This window comes from Chelonia mydas, chromosome 14 (genome assembly GCF_015237465.2).
Source record: "Chelonia mydas isolate rCheMyd1 chromosome 14, rCheMyd1.pri.v2, whole genome shotgun sequence".
Classification (NCBI taxonomy): Eukaryota; Metazoa; Chordata; order Testudines; family Cheloniidae; genus Chelonia; species Chelonia mydas.
Window position 1 is genome coordinate 15590454 of NC_051254.2, and position 26710 is coordinate 15617163.

The following is a 26710-nucleotide window of genomic DNA, read 5'->3' on the forward strand; positions in this document are numbered from 1 at the left end:
CACGGTGCAAGCAGGGTGCGGGCGCCCCCGCCCAGGACAGTGCTGCCTGCAGGGGGCACAAAGGGACTGGCACTCGTGGGGGAGGGGAACCCTTGGTGGAACAGGCAATAGCCTACCCTGCATAGCGTCAGGCTCAGTGAGCTGCTATCACAGCGCCCACCTCATCAGCGCAACCACGTGCCCCCACCCCAGCACACGAGCTGCTAGGCCTTGCCGGGTGTGCTCATGGCTGCCTGGAGCAGGGAAGGCAGGTCACTGGCTCAGTGCTGCAGCACCCATCCCACAGCCTCTGGAAGCTTGCGCAGGGCAGCGGCAGCCTCCAGCTCCGAACCCAGTTTGGGATTAGGGCTCAAAGGCCTGTAACCAAACGTGCCTGGCTGGGGTGTGGGCAGCCGTGTGGGAAAGAACCGCCGCCTGCCAAACGTGCCCGTGCTACACAATGGAACCCTTTGGCAGGAACCCAGCAGGCTAGTCCATGTGTGCTGAAATGTTAACAAAACACTGGGGCAGCATTGCGATTCCTCTGGTCTGAACTAGGTTAGAGTTTGTTGGAAATAAATGTAAAAGTCAAAATACCACCCCCACAATGAAGTGCTCGGAGCCTATAGAAACAGAATGTGGCCATGGGGTGGGGTGCTGAAGTAGGGTTCTGGGTTGATAGAATTTCACAGAACTGTTGTGGGGACTTTGTTGGGGCTGATTCGGGACAAAAGAAAACCTCAAAATGTCGGCCTAGCCCCCTGGAATGGCAATTCCACGTGTCTCCCACCTGTAGCAATCACCGTTGACCCTGGCTTGTGAGACTCAAAAGCCCTAGTCATTTAGCACGCATCACTGCTCTGCTCTGCTTATGCATCACATACTTGTGCATCTAATTTTGTCGTCCCCCCCACCAGCAGAGAGTTCCACAGGTTAACTGGAGGCTGTTTCCTCTTTATTGCTTTTACTTTTTTTGACCCATTGACCTGCAATCACAAACTTAGTCCCTCACAGTACTTGCATCAGTTACTGTACAGCAGGGGGTTAGCTTTTAAAGGGCTGTAACTTTGTTTTAAATAAGAATAGCTTATTTGTGAGAACCTTAAAGTTGGCTTAGTTGGAGCTCCCCACTTCCCTAGCGAGTACAGAATGGAGCTGCCCAAAGCCACGTTGATGCAGGGACTTACGCCTGGGCCATGGCTGGAGTGACAACACTGAGCACGTGGAGCACCACACCCTGCCAGGCAGTGCTAGCCTCACGGTACAAAATGGGAGCAGAGGCATAGTGAATGTGGGGCATTACGACTCCTCAGCCCACCTCTCGGTCCCTCTGGCGTTGACCCAACTGCATGCTATCACGGGGTGAAAGTGGGCCGCTACAGGCCAGTACGGTGCACTGGTAAAAACTGGCCACAGGTTCCGGCCTGGAGGCAGCCGATGTTAAAGCGCAGCCGCGGCAAAGGATCCTCTTTTTAACATCGTTGCCCCTTCCCACCGCTCCCAGGCCACCGATAAGGGGGGCTCAAAAGCAGCAGCTGCCCTAGGGCTGGCGATTTAAAAGGGCCCGGGGCTCCCAGCTGCTGCTACCGCAGCAGCGGCCGGAGCCACAGGCCCTTTAGATTGCCGCCGGAGCCCTGCGCAGCGTGGGCCCCACAGCGTGGATGGGCTGGCTGGGGGACGCTGACTCCCCAGCTCTGCCCCCTTCTGCCCGAGGCCCCACCGCCTTCAGCTGGGCCCAGAGCCGGCTGCCAATACCGATAAGGGTGGAATGTTACTTTCGCCTCTGGGTGAAGGCTCAGGGAGTCGCATCGTCTCTGGTGGGTGCTGTCACCGCCCTACCCAGCCTCTTGCTGTAGAGACTCAGGGCAAGTCAGCACCGCAATCTCTGTCATGGGGCGAATACCAGGAAAGTCAATTGTGAGCTGAGACCCTGAGACAGTGGTCCAGGATCAGAGCCACAATGGAAGGCCTTAGTGGGAAGTCAGCTGGCTGGGGCTCGGGTGGGAGGGGTTTCCCTTGTGGCTGCAGACCAGCTGCCGTTGCTCGGCAGTAGAATCAGAAGCGCAGCCGCCCCCAGCAAGGTGTGGGTGGGTGGCCCTGGCTCTCTTTACTATAACATGTGCCCAAGCCTCCCCAGAGACCAGAGCACGCTCCCCCCAGCCCCTCAGCCATACCGGCCAGTGCTGCTGTGGCGTTCCAGGCGGACAGGTCAAACAGCCCTCGCATGCACTAGCGTGCCGGCGGTGTCCCTGCTGATTACCGAGAGGGAGGAGGGCACCAAGAATCGTGCAGCAGCCCCTGGCGGACCGGGATGCTGTTGTATTTATCTGTGTGCCTGGGCTCCACCGGTCCCTGCCGAGCCGTAGCTATGGCCTTGGGGGCTTGGAGCTGAGTTCAGAAGAGCCGAGCGGCAGGGTGGAACTGGAAACGCTGTGGATAAGGGTAAGCGAGCGCCTCTGCTCTACCCATATAATCTGCTCTTCTGACCCCATTCTAATCATGGGTCTCTGGCCCCATTCCAACCTGCTCCCTTCCTGCTGCAGAGCAGGCTGGCCCCACCCGGTGTTCTTGGACAGGCGTTTTACACACACACTAAGTCCCAGCTACGCTACAGCAAGGAACCAGGACACTGACTGGGGGAGGAGGTGGGGATGGGGGGGTTGGCACATAGCTCAGTGTGGTACCTACTTTTCCTTGTAGCAGAGAGGGGAAGCTATTTAACGAGAGCAACACTCCCCCCGGCCCCCCTCCCCGAGTATTTCCACTCTGAGAAGTTTAGTTATTTGTAACAGTAACTAAAACATTGGAGAGAAGGCGGCGTGGGTCCAGTCCCTTTAAGGCAAAGGGCACCCGCTGCAGCAGCTGAGCAGACCACAGACCTCCCAGGCCCTGGCCCCAAGCCGAGGGCCCAGCCCTTGCCCAGAGCTGCACTCATGGGTCCTGCATTTGATGAATTCTCTGGCACAGCACCCTCTGTGCCTGCTGCACGGGGACAGAGTCCTGCGCTTACCCTTGACAGCAGCTCCCCCCTTCCCACCCTTTCAGCTCTGCTCCCTCCAGCGCTCGTGAAGTCTCGGACGCTCTGTTCTGCTTCGACAGCAACTCCTAGAGCAGGAGGGAACAGCTGCTGCTGCTCCAGCAGGGCCAGCTGGATAGATTTCAACCCTCCTCCCCCGTCCCCCCCCATCCCCAGTGGCTTTGGTTGCAGCTTTTTTTGGCCTCCCCCCATTTTCTGCTCCTGCACCATCTGGAGAGCGGCGTACAGCATGGCCCGCGGGGATCACAGCCGGGGCATGTCGCACACCCTGCTGGCACCTGACAGGCTGCCGCTGACTAGCCAAGGCTGCTGATGCTGGGTTGGGATGGGAAGCAGCACAGAGCTCCCCCGTCCTCAGCCTGAAGCTGGGTCAATTCCACACACAGCTGGGACTGGAGACTGCCTCAGCCTAGCTTCACCCCCTGGGGGCCTCCTCCGCGGGCGCCGTCGCTGCCAAGGGGGCTGGGATTGGATGGAGTTCTTTGCAACTGGTAGTGGTTTGGGCCCTGCTACCTCAGGGCTGAGGCCTGCTCCGCTCTGGCCCGGTTCCTGCCTGGTTGCCATCACACACTCTCCTTGGACTGCTTCGCCCGTTGCTTGCGCAGCTTCACAAAGGCCTGTGCCTCCTTGTCCCCTTTCCGGGACTCCAGCAGCTTCAGGAGTGGGTCTCCTGGGGTGAGGCGAGAGAGGCAGGGGTTAGAAAGAAGGGGAGCAGAGACTGGTGCATTCAAGCCCCTCTTCTTCCCCATTCCAGGGGAGCATCCTTCCTAGGAAACCCACATTCAGCCCCCAAGGCTGATGCCAAGCGACAGCAAAGCACGTGGCTGAGGGGCTACACCTTCAGCCATAGCAGAGTTCGGGGCCGGGCCAAGAGCTACAGCTGCCCCAAAGTGACACTCTCTGTGCTGTGCTCAGGGGCTGGGCCCCTGCACATGCCCCATCTGCAATGGGCCGGGCCCCCACTAGCAGAAAGCAGAGACATGTCTAAGTCCCAGCACCGAGCTGGGTCCATTCCCCAAGGCTCAATATAATGGCACTGGCATAGATCCGAGGCAAGCACCCACTGGCGAGCACTCAGACAGCGCTGCACACCCCTGAGCACCCTGCCGCAGGAGAAGGGCTCGCCACTGGGTTGTCTGATGGCACAGCCGCCAGACGCAGAGAGGTTAAGTCCCTGGCCCAAAGCGGCCCAGCGAGGGAAGCAGCTCCAGGGAGGGGAGAAAGGTGGGGGCAGGGGAGCAGCTGGAAACAAAACCAAGGCTACCAGTGGGTTTGGGGTGCATCAGCGGCAATCGGGTCTGGGACACCTGGGCTGGGTCAGCTGCGTCCTCGTCTCCGGCCAGCCCCGGCACGTCGCCGAGGGGGAAAAAGGCTTCTCCTTCCAGCTCGTTGGCTCCCACCGTGTCGTGGTCTAACACTGTGAGCAGCAGGCAGGCGCCGTGCTGCCTGCATTTCTCGGGAGGGACCAGACTGCAGAGAAGAGAGACAGGCACAGGCCTTCGCAGACACGCCACGGCACAGGCGCAGCCCACCCGCCAGGAGCAACAGGCGGAGACTCAGCCGGGTCCAAGCAAGGGGCTCAGACCCTGTGGTGCCCAGATACTGTGGTGATGGGCACCCTGTGACTACTGAAGCAAAATCCAGCTGGCAGTGAAGGGGCCAAACTTGATTGCCCTTCGCATCAGGGCAAAGGAAGCCAAACAGGAGTTATTTATAGTGCCGGTACCCCAGTGCGCTAGGTGCTGTACAAACCCAGGGACATCCCTGCCCCCAAGGGCTTCCAATTGGAGTAGTTATAGCAAGCAGGTAGGGCCTTGCTGCCCAGTCATAGCGTGAGTGACTTGCCTCTGGCTGTAGAACCCGGGGTGCTGTGCTTTACCGGCCAGCCCCTGCTTCTCCACAGGTAGGTTTATAATCAGGAGAGAACAAATGAACCCCATGCTCAGTATCAGCTCAGCTCCAATACTCACAGCACTGGGTATTTCCCATTTGGTTCAATGCGCCCACCCATCCTCACCTCTCTAATTTTCTTGCTGCTTTGGTGTAGCTCCCCCCCCCGGCCATCCCCCTCTAAGCTGGCAGCCAAGGGCGTGGAGCCGCTCAGGCAGGCAGCCCCAGCATTTCACACTAGCAGATGTTGGCCTGGCCCCACCAAGAGACAGAAAAGCACTGTGTGTACGTTTCATTTCAGCAGCCAGGGAAGGCCCAGCGTTCTGCTCCAGGCTGGGCTCACCCTACCCAGTAGGGCTTTGCACACACAAGCCTGAGTTTTAGCCCTCCTGAATCGTGACTGCACTAATCACGTCTGGAACGCATGCAGCTCTCTCTTCCCAGATGGCCCAGGGCAGGATCTGCCCCCACCCCGCGAGCAGAGGAGCAAGCAGATCCCGTTGGGAAGGGAAGGTCCAGCCACTGGGTGGAGACAGCGTGTCTGTGGGGGCTCTGTGCTGGGCTGGTGCTCTCTGCCGCCCACCATCACGTATGGAGCAGGCGACGGGAAGCAGCCAGGGTGGCTGCTCATACGTACAATTCAAAGGCCTCGTCAAACAGCGGGTGGAGCTCGTTCTTCCGGCACTGGGTCGTGCGTGCCACCACCTCGGGGAACTCGTGTCGCGGCTCCAGGGTCAGCTGGACAAAGGGGTCGCTGGAGCCTAGGGGGGCGGTGTTGAGACTGAGAGAGAGCACGAGGCTGCTGCGGGGATCCCCTCACTCCCAGGGATCAGTGCTGTGCGCGATGCTGGGATTGTTTATTCAGCACTGGCGTGGCAAAGCTATGCAATAGCAGCATTCCGCCCTCCCTCCCCCCCACACAATGGATCTAACCTCCAAGGGCGCTTGGGGGCTACAACAAGGGGGCAGAGTGGGGGATTGGCTCTCTGGGGCTTCTGCAGCACAAGAGTTTCTGGTTTGCAGGTCAGTTTCTCCTCCATGAACCCCGCTGGGGACACATGTCCCCTTGGCGTCTGGACTCTTCCAATCAATGGGCTAAAGCCGGGCTGGCGCTGGCTGTGGGGGATTATCAGCTAACGGGGTTGCCACTGTGTTCAGGTGAAGCAGCAGTGACCTCTCCTGGACGGCTGCATGAATTACAGTCTGTTCCCTAGAGATCACCCCAGATGATCCAGTCCAGGTTAGAGGGGACATGTCCCTGTGGCTCTGGAGGATGCCACAGGTTGATGCCACCCCCTTGCTGTGTGCGCACCCCACACATTACCAGGAGTGGAGACAAATCGGGATCGGTTCTATGAAGCGAGCAGACACCCTGCTTAATCCGCCAGGCTCTGGGTTAGGCTCATCTCATGGCAGCCGCTCTGGGCATGTGTTGCAGATAACAGGGGATTTCACAGGTCATGACCAAACTAACTTCCCTGGGATATCGGGCTCACAACTCAGCGCTGTGCACAACTGACCGCAAAGGGGCCCCTCTAGGCCATGCGCCAATGGTGTCGTCATTGCGCAGACTCAGCGCTCTCCCATACCCTGGAGCCACTGGCTGCATGCACCAGCTCTGATGCTGCACAGGACCCAAGTGGCACCTTGGTGCTGACTGTTTCCACGGCCCATGGGCTCTCACCGTTTGAGTCCAGCGGGATGAGGTTGACAGCGTTGAGCACTTCAACACGGAGCTTTTGTTCCGAGGGGCGGTAAAGTGCTTTAATGGTCACTGCACCGTACTTCTCAGAGCTGGTCTCCAGCTGGGACGCGAGGAGCAGAACAGAAACAAGAGTTCGCCCGTTAGGTGAATCACTGGTTCTGCCAAAGGGTGAGCACAAGGATACAGCACCCAGAGCCGGCATCACCGCAAGAAAGAGATCCTGACACGTCTGTACTGGGGCTAGGTACGTGAAAGGTGGACAGGGGAGCGACTCTCCCCTCACATCTCATCTGCTAAACTCCCAATCACCTGTCCTTCCCCGTCACCCTGCCCCCTCCCCAGGATAGCTAAGTAGTGCTTTCTCCATCCCCAGTGGATCCTGCCATCCTGCACTGTGGGAGCAGAGGACAGGAAGCGGAGGATGGGAAGATCTTGTGATTTGATTGGGAAGGGCTATAGTTGGGTCCTGGATTGTCGACTGTTAACGTATGTCTACATTGCAATAAAACACCCGTGCTGGCCCAAAAAGGAGGAGGGTCCCAGAGCCCGGGCTCCAGCCCAAGCCTGCTGGTCTATGCTGCAGTTTTATAGCCCCACAGCCTGGGCCCCGTGAGCCCGAGTCAGCTGACAAGGGCCAGCCACAGGTGTTTTATTGGAGTGTAACAGTAGAACAACACGTAAGTGTCAGGCCCAGTTTACACAAGGAAATACAAACAGAAGGGTCATGTTTTGTAAAGGGACTGTTCAATGCAACAAAATAAGTTTACTCACAGTCACAGGACTGAAGGCTGGTAACTTGCTGCTTTATTTAACTGGATTACAACTGGGGGTGGGGGGAGGATTCCCACTGACTAAAAAGGAAGTGGGTGGGTGGGTGTGATGCATGGCTCCATCCCATAATAACCCTATTATGACCAGTTTCCTACATGTGACTATGGAGGAGTGAAGTGAGGGAACAACCCAATGGGGGTGGGCAGGGTAACGGGGCTTTATTGGGAAGGGCCAGGCCAGGCTCAGCACGCTCTCACCTGCTCTTGGATTCTCCCGCTGAAGTAGCTCTGGATGAGTTTTCTGCTCGTGGCGGAGCGGAGCTTCAGCCCTTCCTCCAAATCCTGAGAGAATGGGGGGGAGGGTGGGGAGGTGAGTGGAGAAACACACAAAGTTAGGCACTCAGGCCAGCAGATACACTCATGCCTGCAGAGATCAGTACTCACATCCGCGCTCTCAGACCTGAACTCGAACCCAGAAGTCCCCGAGAGGGAGAGCAGCAGCAGCGAGAAGCCACCAGGAGGTTTAGGGTGGGAAGGGATAGAGGGGCATTCTCTTCCCATGACTGTGCCAACATCTGCAGGAGCAGACAGCCCCTGGGAGCCTTAGCAGGCTCATCAGCGCCTGCCCCACCACTGCCACCTTGGGAACATTTCAGTGGAAACATTTTAACATGAGAATGGCCATACTGGGTCAGACCAAAGGTCCATCTAGCCCAGTATCCTGTCTTCCAACAGTGGCCTGTGCCAGGTGCTTCAAAGGGAATGAACAGAACAGACAGTCGAGTGATGCATCTGCGGTCATCCAACCCCACTTCTGGCAGTTGGAGCTTTAGGGACACCCAGAGTGTGGGGTTGCATCCCTGACCATCTTGGCTAATAGCCATCGATGGACCTGCCCTCCATGAACTTATCTAATTCTTTTTTGAATGTCACCACAGCCTTCCCGGCAAGATCCACAGGGTGACTGTGCGTTGTGTGAAGAAGTACTTCCTTTTGTTCATTTTAAACCTGCTGCCTACTGATATCATAAGGGGACCCCTGGTTCTTGTGTTATGTGAAGGGATAAATAACACTTCCCTGTTGACTTTCTCCCCACCAGTCCTGATGGTATAGACCTCTGTCATATCCCCCCTTAGTCGTCTCTTTTCCAAGCTGAAAAGTCCCAGTTTTATTAATCTCTCCTCATACGGAAGTTGTTCCATCCCCCTCGTCATTTTTGTTGCTCTTCTCTATACTTTTTCCGATTCTAATGCATCTTTTTGCGATGGGGAGACCAGAACTGCACGCAGTATTCAAGGTATGGGCGGACCATGCATTTATATTGGCATTATGATATTTTCTGTCTTATTATCTCTCTCTTTCCTAATGGTTCCTAACATTTTGTTAGCTTTTTTGACTGCCACTGCACACTGAGATGTTTTTAAGACAACTATCCACGATGACTCCAAGACCTTTCTTGAGTGGTAACAGCTAATTTAGACCCCCAACTTTTTGTATGTATAGTTAGGATTAAGGTGTTTTCCAATGTGCATTACATTGCATTTATCAACATTGAATTTCATCCACCATTTTTTTGCCCAGTGACCCAGATTTGTGAGGTCCCTTTTTACCTCTTCACTGTCAGCTTTGGACTTAACTAGCTTGAGTAATTTTGTAACATCTACAAACTTTGCCATCTCACTGGTTATCCCCTTTTCCAGATCATTTATGAACATGTTGAAAAGCAGTGGGCCCAGGACAGATCCTTGGGGGACTGTGCTATTTACCTCTCTCCACAGTGAAAACTGACCTTTTATTCCTACCTTTTATCAAGTTACTGATCCAGGAGAGGACGTTCCCTCTTATCCCATGACTCCCTACTTCACTTAAGAGCCTTTGGTGAGGGACCTTGTCAAAAGCTACCTGAAAGTCCAGGTACACTATATCCACTGGATCACCTTGTCCACATGTTCGTTGATACCCTCAGAGAATTCTAATAGATTGGTGAGACATGATTTCCCTTTACAAAAGCCGTGTTGACTCTTCCCCAATGTATTGCATTTATTTATGCGTGTCTGACAGTTCTGTTCTTTACTGTAGTTTCAACCAATTTGCCTGCTACTGAAGTTAGGCTTACCGGGCTGTAACTGCCACAATCATCTCTAGAGTCTTTTTTAAAAAATCGGCATTACATTAGCTACCCTCCAGTCATCTGGTACAGAGGATGATTTAAGCGATAGGTTACATACCCCAGATAGTAGTTCTACAATTTCATATTTGAGTTCCTTCAGAACTCTTAGGATAACACCATCCTGCCCTGGTGACTTATTACTGTATAACTGACCAATTTGTTCTTCTATTGACACCTCAGTCTGGGACAGTTCCTCACATGTGTGACCTAAAAGGAATGGCTCAGGTGTGGGGATCTCCCTCACATCCTCTGCAACAATGGCCTTCAGTCCTCCCCACTCCTTTAAAACGTCTCCCTGATGAAGGGGGCGTATTCTGAGCTCTGTCCCTGCAAGAGAAAGGGCTAGCGATTTACTAGGGTGTGCAATAAAAGCTTGGGGCTCCAGTAACTTTGTGCGCATGCAGCCCCCCTCTTGTCAGAACCCCTTGGCTGGGAGATCACTCTGCTAGAGCCAGCTGTGACAGGTGCAACAGCTTCTTACCATAAATGCTGGCGTGTGCAGGGCGTCCGTTGGCAGCCCGCAGCCCTCAGCATGAAAGCAGAGCTCCAGGTTCTGTGGGAACCAGAGAGGAGTGAACAGTTATTTGCTGTATGGAGACCCCCGAAGCCAGGCCTCTGCCCCATGCTCTGCTGCCAGGTGCTGCTTACCTGCAAGGCGAACTGCAGCTTCCTGTAGTACCTGGAGGAGTTTTGCAGCTGGTTAGCTGCAACTGTCAGTTCATTCAGGGTGTGGTTCCAGAGCAGCTCCAGGAGGCTGTAGTGAGTGGGGAAAAGGCAGAGAAAGGATTGCAGTACACAGCGAGTTCTAACAAGGCCAGTGCAGCACAGCGGATACTGTCAGTCCCTGGGCTGGAAAACCTAGGGCCCTAGTGCCTCAGTGGAGACATGAAGCTGCTGGTCTTAGCTACGATATAAGTGAAGAGAAGCCCGGGCCATGAAAGGAGGAGGGGAAGTGAAACGTGTCAGAGTGCGTATTGGGACATACTTCTATTGCAAGAGGAGCACCGGCTTGTTCCGTAATAGCCCATACACTGCAAACTGGGGTGATGGCCTCAGCTCATAGACTTTCAGGTCAGAAGGGACCATCATGATCATCTAGTCTGACCTCCTGCGCATTGCAGGCCACAGAACCTTACTCACCCACTCCTGTGGTAGACCCCTAACCTCTGGCTGAGTTACTGAGTCCTCAGATCATGGTTTAAAGACGTCAAGTTGCAGAGAATCCACCATTTACACTAGGTTAAACCTGCAAGTGACCCATGCCCCATGCCACAGAGGAAGGTGAAAAAACCCCCAGGGTCTCTGCCAATCTGACCCGGGGGGAAATTCTTTCCCAACCCCAAATATGCTGATCAGTCAGACCCTGAGCATATGGGCAAGACCCATCAGCCAGACACCTGAGACAGAATCCACTGTAGTAACTCAGAGCCCTCCCCATCTAGGGTCCCATCACCATCCATTAGGGATATTTGCTATTAGCAGTCGCAGATCAGCTACATGCCATTGAAGGCAGTCTCATCATACCATCCCCACCATAAACTTCTCAAGCTCTGTCTTGAAACCAGTTCGGTTTTTGCCCCCACTGCTTCCTGTGGAAGGCTGTTCCTGAATTTCACTCCTCTGATGGTTAGAAACCTTCATCTAATTTTGTGCCTAAACTTGTTGACGGCCAGTTTATATCAATGCTAGCCACGAAGTTATGACGGCTCCCCATAAACGTCACTGAGGTTAGTATGGCAGGTGGGAAGTGAGAGTAAATGGGGAGGTAGCACTCTAGCCCTCGGCTCAGTGCTGAGCTGATGGCCCAGTACAGTGGTGGAAAGCACGATGGTGCTGGGGATGGCGTCGTGGGGGTATAGACTTAAAATGAAGGCCCTGAGCACTGTGGTGATCAAAGATCCCATCGTATTCTTCACAAGTGCTGGGATGTTTCCTGTGTGGTAAGCTGGCTGGGACATTGTAGTTAGTATGTTCTCTTTGCCTGAAATCCCCCTGAAAAAGCCTGTTGTGTGTAGTGATTCTGGGCTAGAAAGGCTGCCGCATTCCACCCCAGATGTGGTTGCATTTCGGCAGTGGGTGAAGGATCTCCATATATGTGGTCTGCAGAGTGCTTTGGGATCTTTAGGGATAGAGGGTTCTATATAAGGTAGCACAGTTCCTGGAGGAGAGAGAAATGATAGTAGCGGAGAAAGCATCCTGCAGGGGGCTACTGTGTGCAATTTGTCACAACCGCAGTGAACCCATTGGTCCGGTCCATAGCAATAGACTCTAGGCTAATGGTGTGGATCGAACACTCCCCACTTGCCCTCATCCAGCCCACGGCTGACACTTGTGGTCCCAACACCGCAGCTCACCATTTAAAGTTCTCCTGGACCAGATGCTCGTTCATGTACTGCAGCTCCGACTCCAGGAACTTCATTAGGGGAATGATGGACTGTGGAGAGGAGAATCAGGAAACTCAACGGGAAAGGGGTTTCTCAGGCCCTGCCTCCATCTGAAACTTCTCTGCCAAGCAGCTCCCAAACACGTTGGGCCCCTCTGCCATTTCCCAGCCTGAGAGCTCAGCTGTGCCAGCCAGCACCTGCCTCCTACTCTGTTGTGCCCACCTGACCCTGCAGTGGAGCTGGGGCTGCTCCAGGGAGGCTTGGAGTTGCATGTGTGGCTCCTTGTTTTAGAGAGAGCTTGTGCGCCTTTGGGCTGGGTCTGCCAGGAAGCAGCAGACATTGACGGGGTGTGGTACCGCCCCCAGCCCCGTGCCTGGATTCTCTCTGTGCTACCTAGAGTGTATAGCTGGATCGGTGACAGCCAGAAACCTACCTGGCTTCCCCCCCCACACACACACGCCTAACCCATCAGTCACAGCACCAACCCCCACGATCCCATCCCATTGAACTCCTGGCCTGCACAGCTTGGCTCCCAAAGCTGCATTTTGACCGCTCCATCTGGCTTCCCAGTCAATGCAAGGGGTGTGTGTGCACACGTGTGTGTTTATGTGTGCACGCACCCCTATGGTCTCTCAAAGACATGGGGCGGGTAACACGGCTGGCACAGCCTGAGTGGGGAGGAGATGGAGAGTCACAGCCAGGAGCCAGCAGGGGGTGCTATGAGTACAGCAGAGAAGGGCCCTGATGAGCCTTTTGCACTTGGTATGTGATGAAAGGCCCGGACAGACCCTAGACCTACAGACAGGCCAGTTCCTGGTACTGCCTGTGCCAGGGAGTCTGGCAAGGAGCCTACCAAATTGCCGGTACGGTTCGGGGCCATGCAGCAAGCAGCGTGTGCCTCTCCCTTCCTGCAGGAGCCAGGCTGGCCCAGAGCAGGAAGGGGTGAGGCACCGTAGGGCATTCAAACCACTAGCAGCAGTTCCCAACTAGGGTGCAGCTTTGCCGGGGTGGACTCCTCCCTGTAAACCGCCCAGGACAATTATTATTGCAGGTTTTTATGGCGCCCCTCGGCGTAGCAGCTGGTCACCGACGTGGACTCGTAAGCAGAGAGTCAACCCACCCACCCCCGCACTGAGGCAGGACTGGGTATTCCTAGGCCATCCCTGACGGCGCATGGCACACCGCTGGGCCTCAGGGACATGCAGGGCACTGGTCAGAGCCATGCTGACCCCGGGCAGCACATATCAGGAGTTGGCACCTACATCTTCTGGATCCTGAGAGTCACTGCAGGCCGCCAGATTCTGGATGTGCCTGGAGATCCCGGCATCCAGCTGCCAAAGAAACACACACTTAGAACTCTGGGTTTGCCCCCCACCACCATGCCTGAGGTTTCTGATGGAGAACCTGCCATGCCAGCTCCTTAGAGCTCAACCCCTTTGTCACACAGCCCCATCTGCCTCTGGCACCGGAGTCCCTGATCTCCCTCATGAACGAGGCAGCCCACCCAGCTGTGCCCTGTTGCCTCCAACATGTCACTGGGTTGGGTCTGGCAGGGCCTGATCCCAAGGATCTTGTCTTCATCCAGCCCTGGCTCCCTCTGACTGGTTCAGGACACACAGTCCCAGGGAGAGAGCTGGCGGGACTTAGCTCCATACTATTGGCATCTCTATCCACCAGACCCAACGGCCAATGGAGCCCATGGGTATCTTTCCATTGGCTTCAATAGGCTTTGGATCGGACCCTATTTGACTGAGTCTTCACCCTTAGCCCAGGCTGGGGAAGAAAGGCAAGGCTGGGGGGTTACTTTTTTTGCCAGGTTCTGCACCACGTCTCTGATCTCGTGGTCGAGGCAGGTGATGGTGCCCTGCAGCTGGTTGTGCAGGGTGTGCTGGAACTGCTCCGGCTCAATGATGTCCTTCATTCGCTGCTCCAGGTGCCCCCACTCCAGCTGCTTCGGCAGCTTCAAGATCAGCAGCCGCAGCTGCTTCACGTTGTTCACCACAATGCAGAGCTGGGGTGGGAGGGAAGAGAAAAAGACCCACGTCGGTGGACACGCACTACCCTCGCTGCTCGCAGCCCGCTCCCCCTGTTCCATTCCCATCTTCACCCCCACACCAGGCCTGGCCCCCTCATTCGCACAGCCACATCAGATCCACAGGGCAGCAGCACCCATAGGCCCATTGAGAAAGGCACCCTGCACCCAGTGGCTGTATCTATGCACTCAGCGGGACATCAATGAACAGCCTGGTACAAACAGCTGCGGAGACACAAGCCATGTCCAGCAGCACAGACAACTGGGGAAACTGAGGCAGAGAACGATTAGGCTCCTGCCCAAGCCAATGGCAGATCCAGACCCCAGATATCTGACTTCCAGACCTGTACTTTAAGAACACACTATGATGAATTGTCTGAGCTAATCAGAGGGAAAGGATGGCACCCAGTTCCCATGCACGACCATAGCTGGGCATTTATTTCCTTGCATTCTGATTGGACAAGGCTGTAACTAAATGTGCTGCTGGCAAGCTCTGTTCCATCCCCTCCTCTGGGGAGGTAACAATGGTCTGATCCCAGCCACGACCTCACAAATTGGCCCCAGCTGGCAGTGCCTATGAGACACCGAGCGCAATCATAGACACGCTGGGAAAATGCATGCTGAAGGTTGGGCCAGCGTAGGAGACACTGTAGGTAGGTGAAAGCTGGTGTGTGGGATTATGTTCCCCATGGATCCTGGGAGCAGGGCAGCGAACGCAGGAGCCATCCAGCTCTCTCAGGTACTTATCTGACCCCTGTTACTGTGGTATCTGAGCCCCTCACAATCTTTAATGTATGTATTCTCATAGCACCTCTGTGAGGCAGAGCAGTGCTTTATCCCATGGTACAGATGGGGAACTGAGGCACAGAAAGGCTAAGTGACTTGCCCAAGGTCACCAAGTAAATCCATGGTAGAGCAGGGGATTGAAGCCAGGTCTCCTGAGTCCCAGGCTAGCACTAACCACTGAGCAATCCTTCCTCCCTGGCTCCCCCACCAAGAGATCAATGAGAGTTTCCATCCGAAAATGTCCCAGGACTTGCACAGAATCCCCCAGTCCAAATTCACTCCCTTCAGAATGCACCCCCCAACAGGACTATAGGGAACAAAGGCTGGGATGTTATTACCCCTACAACCCTATTGAATCACGGAGCTCTGGTCACAGGCCACACCCCCGCCCCACACCACATGCTCTCTCTAGAGGCTGCCCTGGCTCCCTCAACAGCCTCCCAATCCCCCTCCTCTCCCTGAATTTCCAGCAGAGGCCGGCACTGACACTCACCCTGTTGGCTGCATCCCCCTCGTCCTGCTGCTTCGACGACAGCTCATCCGCCCGGCTCTTGATCAGCTTGCAGTATGCCAGAGCGATTTTACACATGTCCTAGGGGATAGGGCAAGAGGCAGTGAGCATGGGTAACGCACAGTGGACAGAACACTGCACAGGTTTGCGCTGGGGGCAGATGTTGGCTTTATCACCCCAGATCGTGCCAATGGGCCATTCTCTCTGGCGCCCTGTCTCTGAGACTGACCTATGTCTGATGCTTCAGAGAAAGGGATTAAAAAACCCAAAGCACTTGGCCAACATGGATAGGGGTAGGAGAGGAATTCCTTCCTGACCCTCTGCCGCTGATGCTCTGAAACATGACATTTGATGACCTCTTCTTAGCGTAGTTACAACTTGCTATTACTGATCCAGCTAGACTGTCCAAGTACGCACCTCAACAAACTTCACCATGATCATGAAGGCTTCCTCTGGGTCCGGCCAGTCCAGCTGCTGCCAGGTTTTAACAATCTGAGCATAGCACGTGGACAGGTCAACAGTGGACGTGCTGTGTTTATTCAGCTCCCCCAGGGGCATCAGCTGGGTGGGTGGCGACAGAAAAAACATTTTACCAAGAAACTTGCAAGTAAACCAACAAACCGGTTCCAAAGCCAGCTCTTATTGCAAAGTAGCCCCTTATTTACCTTCCCCTGCTCTGCTCCCCAGATCATTGGTCTGGGACCAGGCAGTTTGCTCTTGGCCACAGCATCAGCATGTCATGGTAGAAGAGCAGTTCTATCTATCCAGTCGGGGTCCCTTTGATTTTAGTGAGAGAAGGCAGCACTGGGGAGACACCTGGACTGTGAAGCTCTCTGCCCGTAAGGTAGGTGCAGAACACGCAGAGGTGGCGCTGCCTGCCCATCAGGCCTCACCCGCCCTGGCAGGACCAGACTAAAGGAGAGTGGGTCTCTCCCCTCCAAGGCCCATTCCATCCTTGGCCTCTCTGCTGAGACTGCCAACAAAGGGAGCCAACTGTGGCTTGTGACAAGGAACAAAGCAGAGGCTCATGAACTCGCTTCACACAGGCTGCCACAGAGCCATGGTCTTTAACCCATGAGAATACAACAGGGTCAGCAATTACATGATGCTGTGAGGGGACAGGGCTACGGAGAGCGTAGAGGGCAAGGGCCCTGGGGTACGAAGGATCAGCTGTCAGAGGAAAGGCAGGTTCCATCTGTCACCCCTGTGCCCCTCACGAGGGCTTGCCTGCCACAATGGCTCTCAGCAGGGATAGGGGACACTTGATTGTCGGGGTGCAGGAGACTGCTATTGTAGGGGTCCCAAAGCCTGCCGATCCTTAGGATTTCACATAGCAGAAAGAGGGGAGTCCTGGGGGAAAAGAATGGGCTGGAAGTGAAAGATGGGTCAGACAATGTCAAAAGATGGAGAGCCTCAGGAAGGCTGGGGGGAGTTTTTCCCTCTGTGGCAATCTCAGTGTTACCTGGTCCACCTGGATCGCTCTCTGGGTCCTCTCCAGTGCTATCATGTAGGTCTTCTGGAGCCACTTGGGGATGGCTTCCTTAAACCACTGGTGGAAGTCAGTCAGAGCAAGGGGGCCATCCCTGGGAATACAGACACAAGACGGGTTTCTGTGCTGCAGCAGAACCAAGACACGAGCCTACACATTCCACTGCCACTAAGACCTGAAAAATACCTGGCTCACAGAGAAGGCAGCGTTCACAGCACATACCGCACAGCTGCCCACCTGGCAACACAGGACAGAGATCCATAGGCTGGCAGAAGAGCAGCCTAAAGTATTATCTGAGCCATGTCTGTAGCTACCTCTGCCTCCCAGAACCCCACTTGTCTATATCCGGAGCTCTAGCTCTCTGAAGACCCGTTCAGCGTCATGCCTGAAGCGTGGCGGGTGCAGGTTACATTAAACCCCCAACATGGTCTGGCGTTTATGATGTCACTGCACTAATCTAAAGCGACAGGTGGCTGGGCCAGTGAACCTTCTGATTCCACTCAAATCTACTCCAATTGGCCCAGCAGAAAGTCAGCCACTGATGTGGTCCCAACCCCTTCAGTTTCCCTGGTGCTGCTAATGTTGATCTCGCTCTATGTGACTGGACTATGAGCTGAGCCTGGCTCAGGTGGGTCAGTACCTCTTGAACAGGAAGCTCTTCATCCGATAAAGCTCCTGCAGGCTTATGTAGAGCTGGAAAAGGCTCTCTGCTGTGAGTTGGGACATGCTGCTGTCAATCTCACTCAGCTCTTCCCTGACATGACATGACACCTGCAGGGAACGGGAACCGCAGGGAAGGAGGGTTAATAAGAACGCATCTGTGAATGCTTGTCCTGCAATGGGATCAGGGAAAGGAAATGTGCCATCCCAATTAGCTGATACAACACACTTTCCTCTTGTCTGATGTATAAGTTGGGGACACCAGCTGTTTGAGGGCTCAGGGGGTTCAGATAATACAGCCAAAACCTGTTTAGCCCCATTTTATGGGCCCAGAGAATTTCAGCGACTCGGTTAATTTACAGCCTTGCAACTGACTCAGTTGCAAAGCCAGGAATCAAAGCCAGGAATCACTACTCCTTTGCTTTAGCCATTAGGCTGCACTGCCTAAATGTGCCTTTCTTAAACTCCTGGCTAGTCCCAGTGTCCAGGCCTCTGGGGCTGGGGACAGGATTAGTCCCTCCCTCACAACCGAAGGATGCCCACAGTCCCATATCCAGGGTTTGGAATACAAAGGATTCTCCACCACGAGTGAGCTCTTCCCATGAGCCCTTGAGGAGCACATGGAGTGCGGGGGCACCTCAGATTATTCCCTTCCTCTGACAGCTGGCTAAGTGCCTTGGCATTTCTTTATTCTCTGCTGCTCTGACTGGAGAGCCTGGAACACCCGCTCACCAGCTTCTGCAGCTCCAGGTAGGTAATGAAGAAGAGATCCACATTCACAGTGCTGCAGGGGAGAAACAGGAGGTCAGGAATCTGCCGGATACAACTCACTGACCAACCTGTCAAAGCCAGTGCAATTAACCCTCTCCCACCCGAGCCCTTTGACATGAACTAGAGTGACAAGAAGCTACAAAACTAAAACAATCTGAAAGGCTCCAGCCGGCAGAGCCAGCAATGCTGGAAAGCTAGGACATCTGTAGTTAACCTCTGATCCCTGAACAACAGGCAACTGTAGTGCATAACGAACCATGAGGGAATGTTTCCCGGGGCTTTCCAGTCTCATACTTGGTGTCACAATCTGTTTATCTTTACAGATGTTCTTTTGCAGCTGGGAAATGTGCTTTGGAGCTGTCGCCTTCAGTACCCTAAGCAAAGCCGCTGACAGAGCATGGGGTAGATGCTGGGGAGGGGAATGGGGGAACCATCTACCTACTTGGTGAAAAATTTGTTCCAGATTTTGTGGCATTGTTTGAGATCCCCGTTCACCTCCACGAGAAGCTTGACCAGTGCTTTCCCATTCTCCTCCATGGTCTACAAAAGGAAGGACGGAAAGTTACGCCTTGGTTTTGGTACCAAGTGATCTATCAACATATCTAGCGACAGCCTGCACCACTGTGATATCTGAGCAGCTCACAGATTTACCTTCCCCATGCCCCTCAAAGGTAGGGATACATCATTACCCCATTGGGGAACTGATGCACAGAAAGTGGTGAAGTAACTTCCCCCAGATCACACAGGAAATACGTTAGCAGGGCTGGGCATTGAACCCAGATCTCCACCATGCTAGTACAGTGCCTTAACCACAAGGCCATGCTGCCAAGCGAAGGTGGGACATTCTTTGGGTGGCTGCTCCATTCCAGGTTATAATGGGAGATGTGCCAAGCTAACAGGAGTGACCTGCTCAGACTGACACACAGGAAGGGAGGGGACCGGAGGTGAATGGCAACTGTTCATTTCTTCTTATGGGGACAGTTGGTTGTCTTCTACCCCAGCTGCAGGTGCTCAGCACCTCTGAAAATTGGGCTCAAGGTGTCTTTTGGGCATCCAAAAATCACTGCCCCCTTCTGAAAATTGTGGCCTGAGAAAGCGTCACCTCCCTCTTCCTACCCAAACAGCCCCTCAGCCTGGCCCAGCAAACTGGTGTATGAATGAAAGGGGGATCTGACCTTTACCATTGGCTTCAGGTGCTGCTTCTGCATACGAAACCATTCAGTGGTTCCTGACTGCAAGAGAACAGGACACAGAATGAAGGGAGAGAAGCAGGAGCTGCAGAGACAACCCAGCCACCCCATTCATCCAGACACAACAGACACAACAGCACAACACCTTCATTGTGACTCAGGGTTGAACGCAGGTCAGGCTAGCAGCCCAGAGACACACAGCATGGCGGGGAGCGGGACTCAGCTCACCATCCAGGCTCCATCTCTCACCCTGAGCAGGCAGCATGCTCAGTCCTGGAGGGAAAGCAGCGCCTTACACTTCTCTAGAGGGGACCCACTGGGCAGTCAAAGGCACAGCGCAGAAAAGCTTTGGAAACGCTACCTCCCACCCCCTCTGCTGGAATCAGGGTCAGGACTCAAGGCCTTTGCACGTTGGCATAAGGGAAGGGACAATGCTCGCGGCTCCAGGAGGAAGTCAGAGGAACCCCTATGGCAGCGGTTCTCAACCTATTTATCAGTGTGGACCACATATGCAGCTCTCTATGTATTACGTGGGCTGCATCCACACAAAATATATATATACTACCTGTATGTTCCTGAGGATGGTCACATAGGCCATAGCTGTGTAGTGATTGGGCCGCAAGCAGCCTGTGGGCTGCGAGTTGAGAACCACTGCCCTACAGGTTGGGGGAGGAGAGAGCACAGAGGTTGTACTGTACCTTGAGAGCCTCCATCACCATCTGCTGAAGGTTAGGGGTCAGAGTACAAAGTTCTTGGAAGGCTTTCATTTTACACATCTGGACCAGGACCCTGTGAAATGAGAATCATTGCTAAGCCACAGCACAACCCAAAGAGCTTCAGAAATGAGAGCTTTGCCACCAGCAACATCTCCCCATGCACATTTTCCTCTATAGAGCTTCCTTCAATGAGAGGCTCCCTATAAGTTATCGCCTAGCTGCCAGGTCACAGACAGAGGGACAGACATATTCCTATGCTGACAGCTTGGGAGAGGACCGAATGCTAAGACTTCTTCATCAGGGCTCTGAACTTGGCAGGACTTATGGTCCAGAGCCCAAATTCACCTCCCACGAAGTGAGAAATACCTTGGGGCAGGAGAGGTTACAGGGGACGGTTTGGAGTTAAAACAACAAACAAAAGCCATCACAGTGTGACAGCTGCCCTCATGGCCAACACACCAGGGGATGAACTGCTGACCTACAGAACTAAAAGCATGAGCTGCTACAGGTTGCACTAAAGAACCAAACCTCCCTAGGGGGTCTATAACAAACTCATCTCTCCCCGCCAGAGGGACCTGTAACAGGAATTGACCGGCGGGGGGGTGTTACATAAACTCCAGAGAAAAGTGTTATCCCAGAATATAAAGGCCTCTATTTAACCCAGTCAATGCACACCCAGGAGGGAATACTCCCTAGGCATCAGAAGAAAAAATGACAAGATGCCAGTTTAGAATGGGGGAGGACCCTTGATGTCTGTCTACTTCCTTAGGGGACAGACCCACCAGGGAAAGGCAGAGGAGAGGAGACAACAAAGGGAGCTGGGAATGAAAGTGGGAGAGAGGTTTTCCTGTAGAACAGTCTCCTCGGGGGAAGTAGTAGAAGCTCCAATACACGGGGTGTCAAAAGGTAGACTGGATAATGTAGCATAGGGAACAATCCCATACTAGCCCCAGGAGGATGGGCGGGGCCCTGTTTCTTCTCCAATTGACATTATTCTGTTTATGAAGCATTGCAGCTGGCTGACCTGAGCAGTAACTGTAGCCTGTTTGTGGACTCAGGGGCAGAGAGAGGGAAGACGATGCGGTACTTCTGGAGGAGAGAGATTCCATAGGCCAGCAAGGACTGGAAAGATTCGGCCAGCTCTGCTTTCTGGGAAGAAGAAACGGAAGACACATCAGCAGCGACAGTGACTCTGTGATGGTCACAGCTCCTCAGGTGGACGACGCCTATCCCCAGCCAACATGGCCTCACTACTGATGGGGGCTATTTCTGGATTTTGCAACATGCCTCTGCCTCCAAAACCATTTTAAGAATTATCTGCCCCACTGCAAAGGGAAGCACGAAGGAATGCCAGCCCTTCTAGGGAGACGCTGAAATTATTCCCAGCAGCCTCTGGGAAGTGAGAGGGAAAAGCAAAACTGAATCACCTCGAACTGATTTCTAGACTGCTTTAGGATCTTAAAAACCATCTAGATGCTTGAGGCATTGGTAGAGGCGCCCTAGTTAAGGCTGAGGTGAGTTTTGCATTTAAAGCAGGGATTTAACCCCACCATAACGAAAAATACAGCAACGGCGAGACGTTCCCAAGCAGGGAACACGGACACAATTTAAGACCCTGAGCGTGACCTGATAGCCAGAGGTCTGTCTCAATGGGGCCAGAACTGGGCGAGCAGACAGGCAAGCTGGACACACAGACGGTGTTATTTGTAGTTTTTGACTGGAATTGAACCACGGAATGGGTATAGCACAGTCAGCAGCAGTGCAAGCTTCCACTCCAACGGGCCTCAGCAGATCTCCCCCTGCGGGGAGAGGGCAGCACAATCTCCATGGCCTATTCCCGGGTCGGCCGTAAAGAGGTGGCCAACAAGGGTGCCGGGTACCATGATGGGGGCAGTTTCCGTGGGAACACCAGTCCTCTGTGGACTGGACTGGGATCCGCCAATGAGGAGTTGCCAGATGGTAAAGATCTTCAGCCACTGCCGGGTTTGAACCAGTGAGCTCGAGGTGAAGGACTCTCAGCCCATTACCAGTCCCAGCTTCACCGAAGGTAGGGTAACAAAGTCTCTCACCCGGGGCAAGGGACTCCATTTGTAGCATGGCTCCCCAACATGTCCGCCACTTAACAAGCCCAGCTGGTTGGGGTGAAATCCTACCCCAAAGGCTCAGACCCTACAGCTCGTTCAAGGAGAGCCTAGAGCCAGGTTTTTTAGCATGATCTGTTCCCTGCAAAGGAAACCGCTAAGAAACGCCATCCTTCTAGGAAGGTGCTAAAGCTACTCACAGAAGCCAAAGGGAAGAGCAACCCAGAACCACCTCAATCTGATTTCTAGATTACGACATGATCTTAAAGACGGTCTGTATTATGAGGCGTCAGCAGTGGCTCCTTAGCCCATCGTCAGGTTTTTCACCTAGCTGGCACAGGCCAGGAACTCCTTCTGCAGGGGGCTCCCACCCGAGCAGCACCAATTTGTGGCGCTTCTCAACCAGCCAACGAGGAGCCGAGAGAGGTGACATAAAGAGGGTCCCTTGGCTGTCGTGGCTTATTGGCGGCTGTCCCCGGCTCCCCGGATCTCTGCCCCAAGCTTGGCTGTGGTGTCTGCTCATACCTGCTCAGATCGCAGCCTCTCCTGGATCCACTGGTACTCGATGCTGGTGATCTGGTGGAGCAGGCAGGTGCAGTTAAACTCTAAGCTCTGGTAGAGTTTGCTGTAAGCCAGCCACTGGCTGCAGTGAAAGGGAAAGAGACACACTCTGAGACTGGGGGCGCGTAGGCCAGGCCCAGCACCCTCCTCAGGTAGGAACACGTTCTTATTACCCCAGGAGGTCAGAATCAGCCACTCCCCAAGACTCGCTCAGGCCCAGAGCTCAGTGCTGCACCCACAGTGGTCACGTGGAGGGAAAGAGAGGGGCGGGGGAAGGGAAAACAGCTTGGGGTAGCGGTAGTGAGAGGTGAGCTCCCCCCCGCCGATCTCCACCTGCCCCAACCCGTAGCGATGGCCGTGTCTGCAGCGTTAGAAGAATCAGGGGCTTCCTGGCGCCTGCTCACAGGCAAGATGGTGATGGAGAGAATCCCAATAGTTCTGCTGCCATAAAACATCCAGGGAGAGCATGTCCCGGGGTGCAGGCAATGACGTATGTCTAGAGCGATGCACGAGGCAGAAGTGACCAAACTTATGGAGAAGAGCAAGGAAGTCAGACTACTGACCCTACCATAGGCAGCAGGTGTGGGCATCTGCAGTTCAACAATAATAATATTAATGCTATACTTTGTACTTCCATAGTGCTTGTTATCTGGGGATCTCAAAGCACATCACTAAGCATAGTCTGGCTTCACATGCCTGCAAAATAGGGCCATTTTATTACTATTTTACAAACAAAAGCACAGAGGGGTTAAAGGACTTGCCCAAGGTCCCCCGGAATCAGTGGCAGAGCTGGAAAGAGAACCCAGGTCTCTTAATTCCCAGACGCCGTTGCCATAATCATTACACAACACTGGCCGAGTGCATGTGGTACTTACGCCATGACCTGGTGAAAGTCAGACAGGTCTTTCTGAGCTGCGTGCAGGTACAGGATCATTCTGGCATGTTTACTCAGCTCCCCATCCCAGGAAGTACTCCCAGCCTATACGGGGAAGGAAAGAGCGAGAGAGTTAATCCTGCCTTGCGGAAGAGAAGAGAGAAGAGTCTCCTCGAGCCAGCCATAGAATTTGGATACTCCTGTGATTTGTACTTGGTTTTCATTTGCCCCACCTCCTCTCTCAAGCTCTAGAATGGGCCCTTCTCATGCCACATGGTCATTACACCAGCCCAGGCAAATACCCACACGGTTCAGACACAGGGATGAGCTTACTGGAAAGGTAATGGAAAGTGCTGGGTCAAGCAGTTGTTGCACGAGTGAGGAACAGGGCTGCAGATCTGCTGGCACTGGTCCAGGTTTCATGTCATCTCACACAATCGCCATAGATACCAAGGTCTTTTAATGGAGACATCAAAGGAAGGCGCCCTTCTGCCTGTCCCAGGTGGACGTTAAAGATCCCAGTGTGCTACACAGCATGTCCCTTCTCAGTAACACAGGCTGTTGTGTTGGACGCCTGCACCATTGGGGGTAACTCATTGCTTTGGAAAGTCTCTTGGGATACACCCAAAGGCTCTGAAGAGAGCCACAATCTGAGCCATCTGCACTGCAGCATGAAATTCAATCCTCACCCAGCTCCCACCAGCTTCCCTGACCCTTGCTGGCTTCACATGTACCTGGTGCTGCAGGATCTCATAGAGCACTATCTGCTGCAACAGGTGGCGATGGACGGTGTAACTCGGCTGGGTCTTGCTCAAAGAGGTGGCCCTCTGAAAAGAGAAACAAAAGCGGGGAGACGACTCAGAGTGTGAGATGGAAGAGAGCACGTCTCCACAGGACACCCAACATCCAAGCCATCAGACAAACCTGGAGCCGGATTTAGAGGTCCCTTGTTTAATGGCAGGACTTTGGGTTCATGTCCAAGCAACCACAACCTTTGTGAGAGGTTTGACACTGCCTCCTGGAAGAGTTAAACCAAGTGCCCTCGTTTTCAGGGTAATTAATCACCAGGCACCACTGATGCTGAGGCATAGACCTTTATCATGGAAGGACCCATAGAGATGCTAGAGAGTGCCCAAGAGAAAATGGAACAAATAGGATACAAGAGAATGAATTCCCCACTCCTCATCACTACAGCAGCCTGTGGGCCTTCTACACCTCTGTAACCTCCAGAGCAGCAACAGGATCGGACCCGCTGATATAGCCCTGGCAAGCAACCCACAAACCTAGTGTTTAACCTCCTCCCTTCACGAAAAGCTCCTCCTACCTTCTTGTGAGTCATCAGGAACTGTAAGTGGCACTGCCCCCGGTTGGGGTAGGTTTCTGTCCGGGGCTCCAGGTTGTACCATTCGTCAGTCCTGCAATGCAGGTCCTGTAGATAGACAGACGGATGGATAGTTGTCAAACACTGAAGCGTCAGTGATAGGGGGATGCCCATTCAGAGAATAGGATCCATCACATTAATATGGCAGGACTTTGTAATATTAGACAATTAACATGTATACTTAATTTAAAAAATAATCCATGGGCTGGAGGCACTTTTCCTTATTTCCTAATTTAGTCTCATTTTTCAATACAAAATCCACCAGCAGCAAAACTGTTGTACATCTCAGCACTGATCACGACCAATAAATCTTTGCTTATTTACGATTTAGCTGAGAATTACCTTGGCCTGAGGGATAGCTGACTATCTGGGGGGGCTTGTGAAGGCCAGCAGCCCTGGTTAATCATTAGTTCCTTAAGGAAGTGTGGTCTATTGGTGAGAGCAATGGGCTCAGGAGACCGGGGTTCTATTACTGGCTCTGCAGTTGATTGGCTTTGCAGACCTCACTTTACCTTTCTGTCACATGCTGCCCAACCCCTGTGAGATTTAGTTAATGCTTGTGACATGCTTTGAGATGCTCAGAGGAAAGATGCTATAGAACAGAGCATTATAAGCCTACATCTCCATGCTCACCTGCAAGCGAAGAACCAAGTTCCCAAGGAAGTCATCCTGCCCTTTGTCTTTCCGAGCATCCTTAAACATCCTGGAAAGGAAAATATAAATCAGCTGGGTGAAATGAGAAAATCTTTTCCCAGGAATGTAAAAGATCTATAGGCTGTGCAAGGCACTGGAGGGGCCAATCCTGCACTGGGCCCAGGAGATGGGTGTGACTGGAGAGAACATAAGAATGTACGGATGGTCTGACCCAGAATAGTCAATGGTCCATCTAGCCCAGTATCCTTTCTTCTCACAGTGGCCAATGCCAGGTGCTTCAGAGGGAATGAACAGAACAGGGAAGTTATCAAGTGATCCATCCCCTGTCGTGCAGTCCTAACTTCTGGTAGTCACTGGTTTACAGACACCCGGGGCATGGGGTCGTGTCCCTGACCATGCTCGCTAATAGCCATTGATGGACCTATTTTCCATGAAGTTATCTAATTTTTTTTTGAACCCAGTTACACTTTTGGCCTTCACAACATCCCCTGGCAAAGAGTTCCATTGATTGACTGTGTGTTGTGTGAAGAAATACTTCCTTATGTTTTTTAAACCTGCTATTAATTTAATTGGACGATCGCTGGTTCTTGAGTTATGTGAAAGGGTAAAGAATACTTCCCCCTATTCAGTTTCTCCACCCCAGGCATGATTTTATAGCCCTCTATCACATCCCCCCTTAGTCATCTCTTTTCTAAGCTGAACAATCCCAGGCTTTATTAATCTCTCCTCATATGGAAGCTGTTCGTTTTTGTTGCCCGTCTCCCTCTTGCTTCTATGATTCTGCAAAACTCTCTCTCCTTCACCCAGGAGTATCAGCACCAATAGTTAAGTGACCTGCTAAATTAGGGAAGCAAATGATAGGGCACTTTCTCAGCTTCTCCTTGTCAACAATGGTGGATGCAAAGTGCCTGCAGAGCCAGAAACAGCTTGGGCGTAGAGATCACAAACACTCAGTGGTAGTTGATACTCATTTTCCATTCCAATATTATACAAACTGAGCAATTTAATATGTAGATAAGCTGTGGCCCAAGACATGAGCCCCTGCTCCTCCAGGTGCCCCTGGAAGTCA

At 53.4% G+C, this 26710-nt stretch overlaps 1 protein-coding gene across 7 annotated transcripts in view; it reads right to left on the reverse strand.

The window, feature by feature from the left end:
* Positions 1 to 917: 917 nt before the first annotated feature.
* UNC13D (unc-13 homolog D) overlaps positions 918 to 26710 on the reverse strand; it is a 54136-nt gene continuing 28343 nt past the window's right edge. For 4 of the 7 annotated variants that reach the window (XM_043527707.1, XM_037915216.2, XM_037915217.2 and 1 more), the window contains 24 exons: positions 25621 to 25690; positions 24931 to 25035; positions 24341 to 24433; positions 23608 to 23711; positions 22697 to 22814; positions 21115 to 21239; positions 20073 to 20163; positions 19360 to 19416; positions 18627 to 18724; positions 18146 to 18197; positions 17394 to 17524; positions 16727 to 16847; positions 15682 to 15825; positions 15247 to 15345; positions 13740 to 13946; positions 13198 to 13266; positions 11906 to 11985; positions 10200 to 10305; positions 10033 to 10104; positions 7640 to 7723; positions 6591 to 6711; positions 5544 to 5667; positions 4281 to 4486; positions 918 to 3686 (listed from right to left, as the gene is read on the reverse strand). In XM_043527707.1, coding sequence (XP_043383642.1) covers positions 3580 to 3686; positions 4281 to 4486; positions 5544 to 5667; positions 6591 to 6711; positions 7640 to 7723; positions 10033 to 10104; positions 10200 to 10305; positions 11906 to 11985; positions 13198 to 13266; positions 13740 to 13946; positions 15247 to 15345; positions 15682 to 15825; positions 16727 to 16847; positions 17394 to 17524; positions 18146 to 18197; positions 18627 to 18724; positions 19360 to 19416; positions 20073 to 20163; positions 21115 to 21239; positions 22697 to 22814; positions 23608 to 23711; positions 24341 to 24433; positions 24931 to 25035; positions 25621 to 25690 — 2584 coding nt within the window. In that variant the 3' untranslated portion in view covers positions 918 to 3579. Of the gene's footprint in view, positions 3687 to 4277; positions 4487 to 5543; positions 5668 to 6590; positions 6712 to 7639; positions 7724 to 10032; positions 10105 to 10199; positions 10306 to 11905; positions 11986 to 13197; positions 13267 to 13739; positions 13947 to 15246; positions 15346 to 15681; positions 15826 to 16726; positions 16848 to 17393; positions 17525 to 18145; positions 18198 to 18626; positions 18725 to 19359; positions 19417 to 20072; positions 20164 to 21114; positions 21240 to 22696; positions 22815 to 23607; positions 23712 to 24340; positions 24434 to 24930; positions 25036 to 25620; positions 25691 to 26710 lie in introns of all 7 variants that reach the window. The other 3 variants (XM_043527708.1, XM_037915215.2, XM_043527706.1) reach the window with 2 other exon arrangements.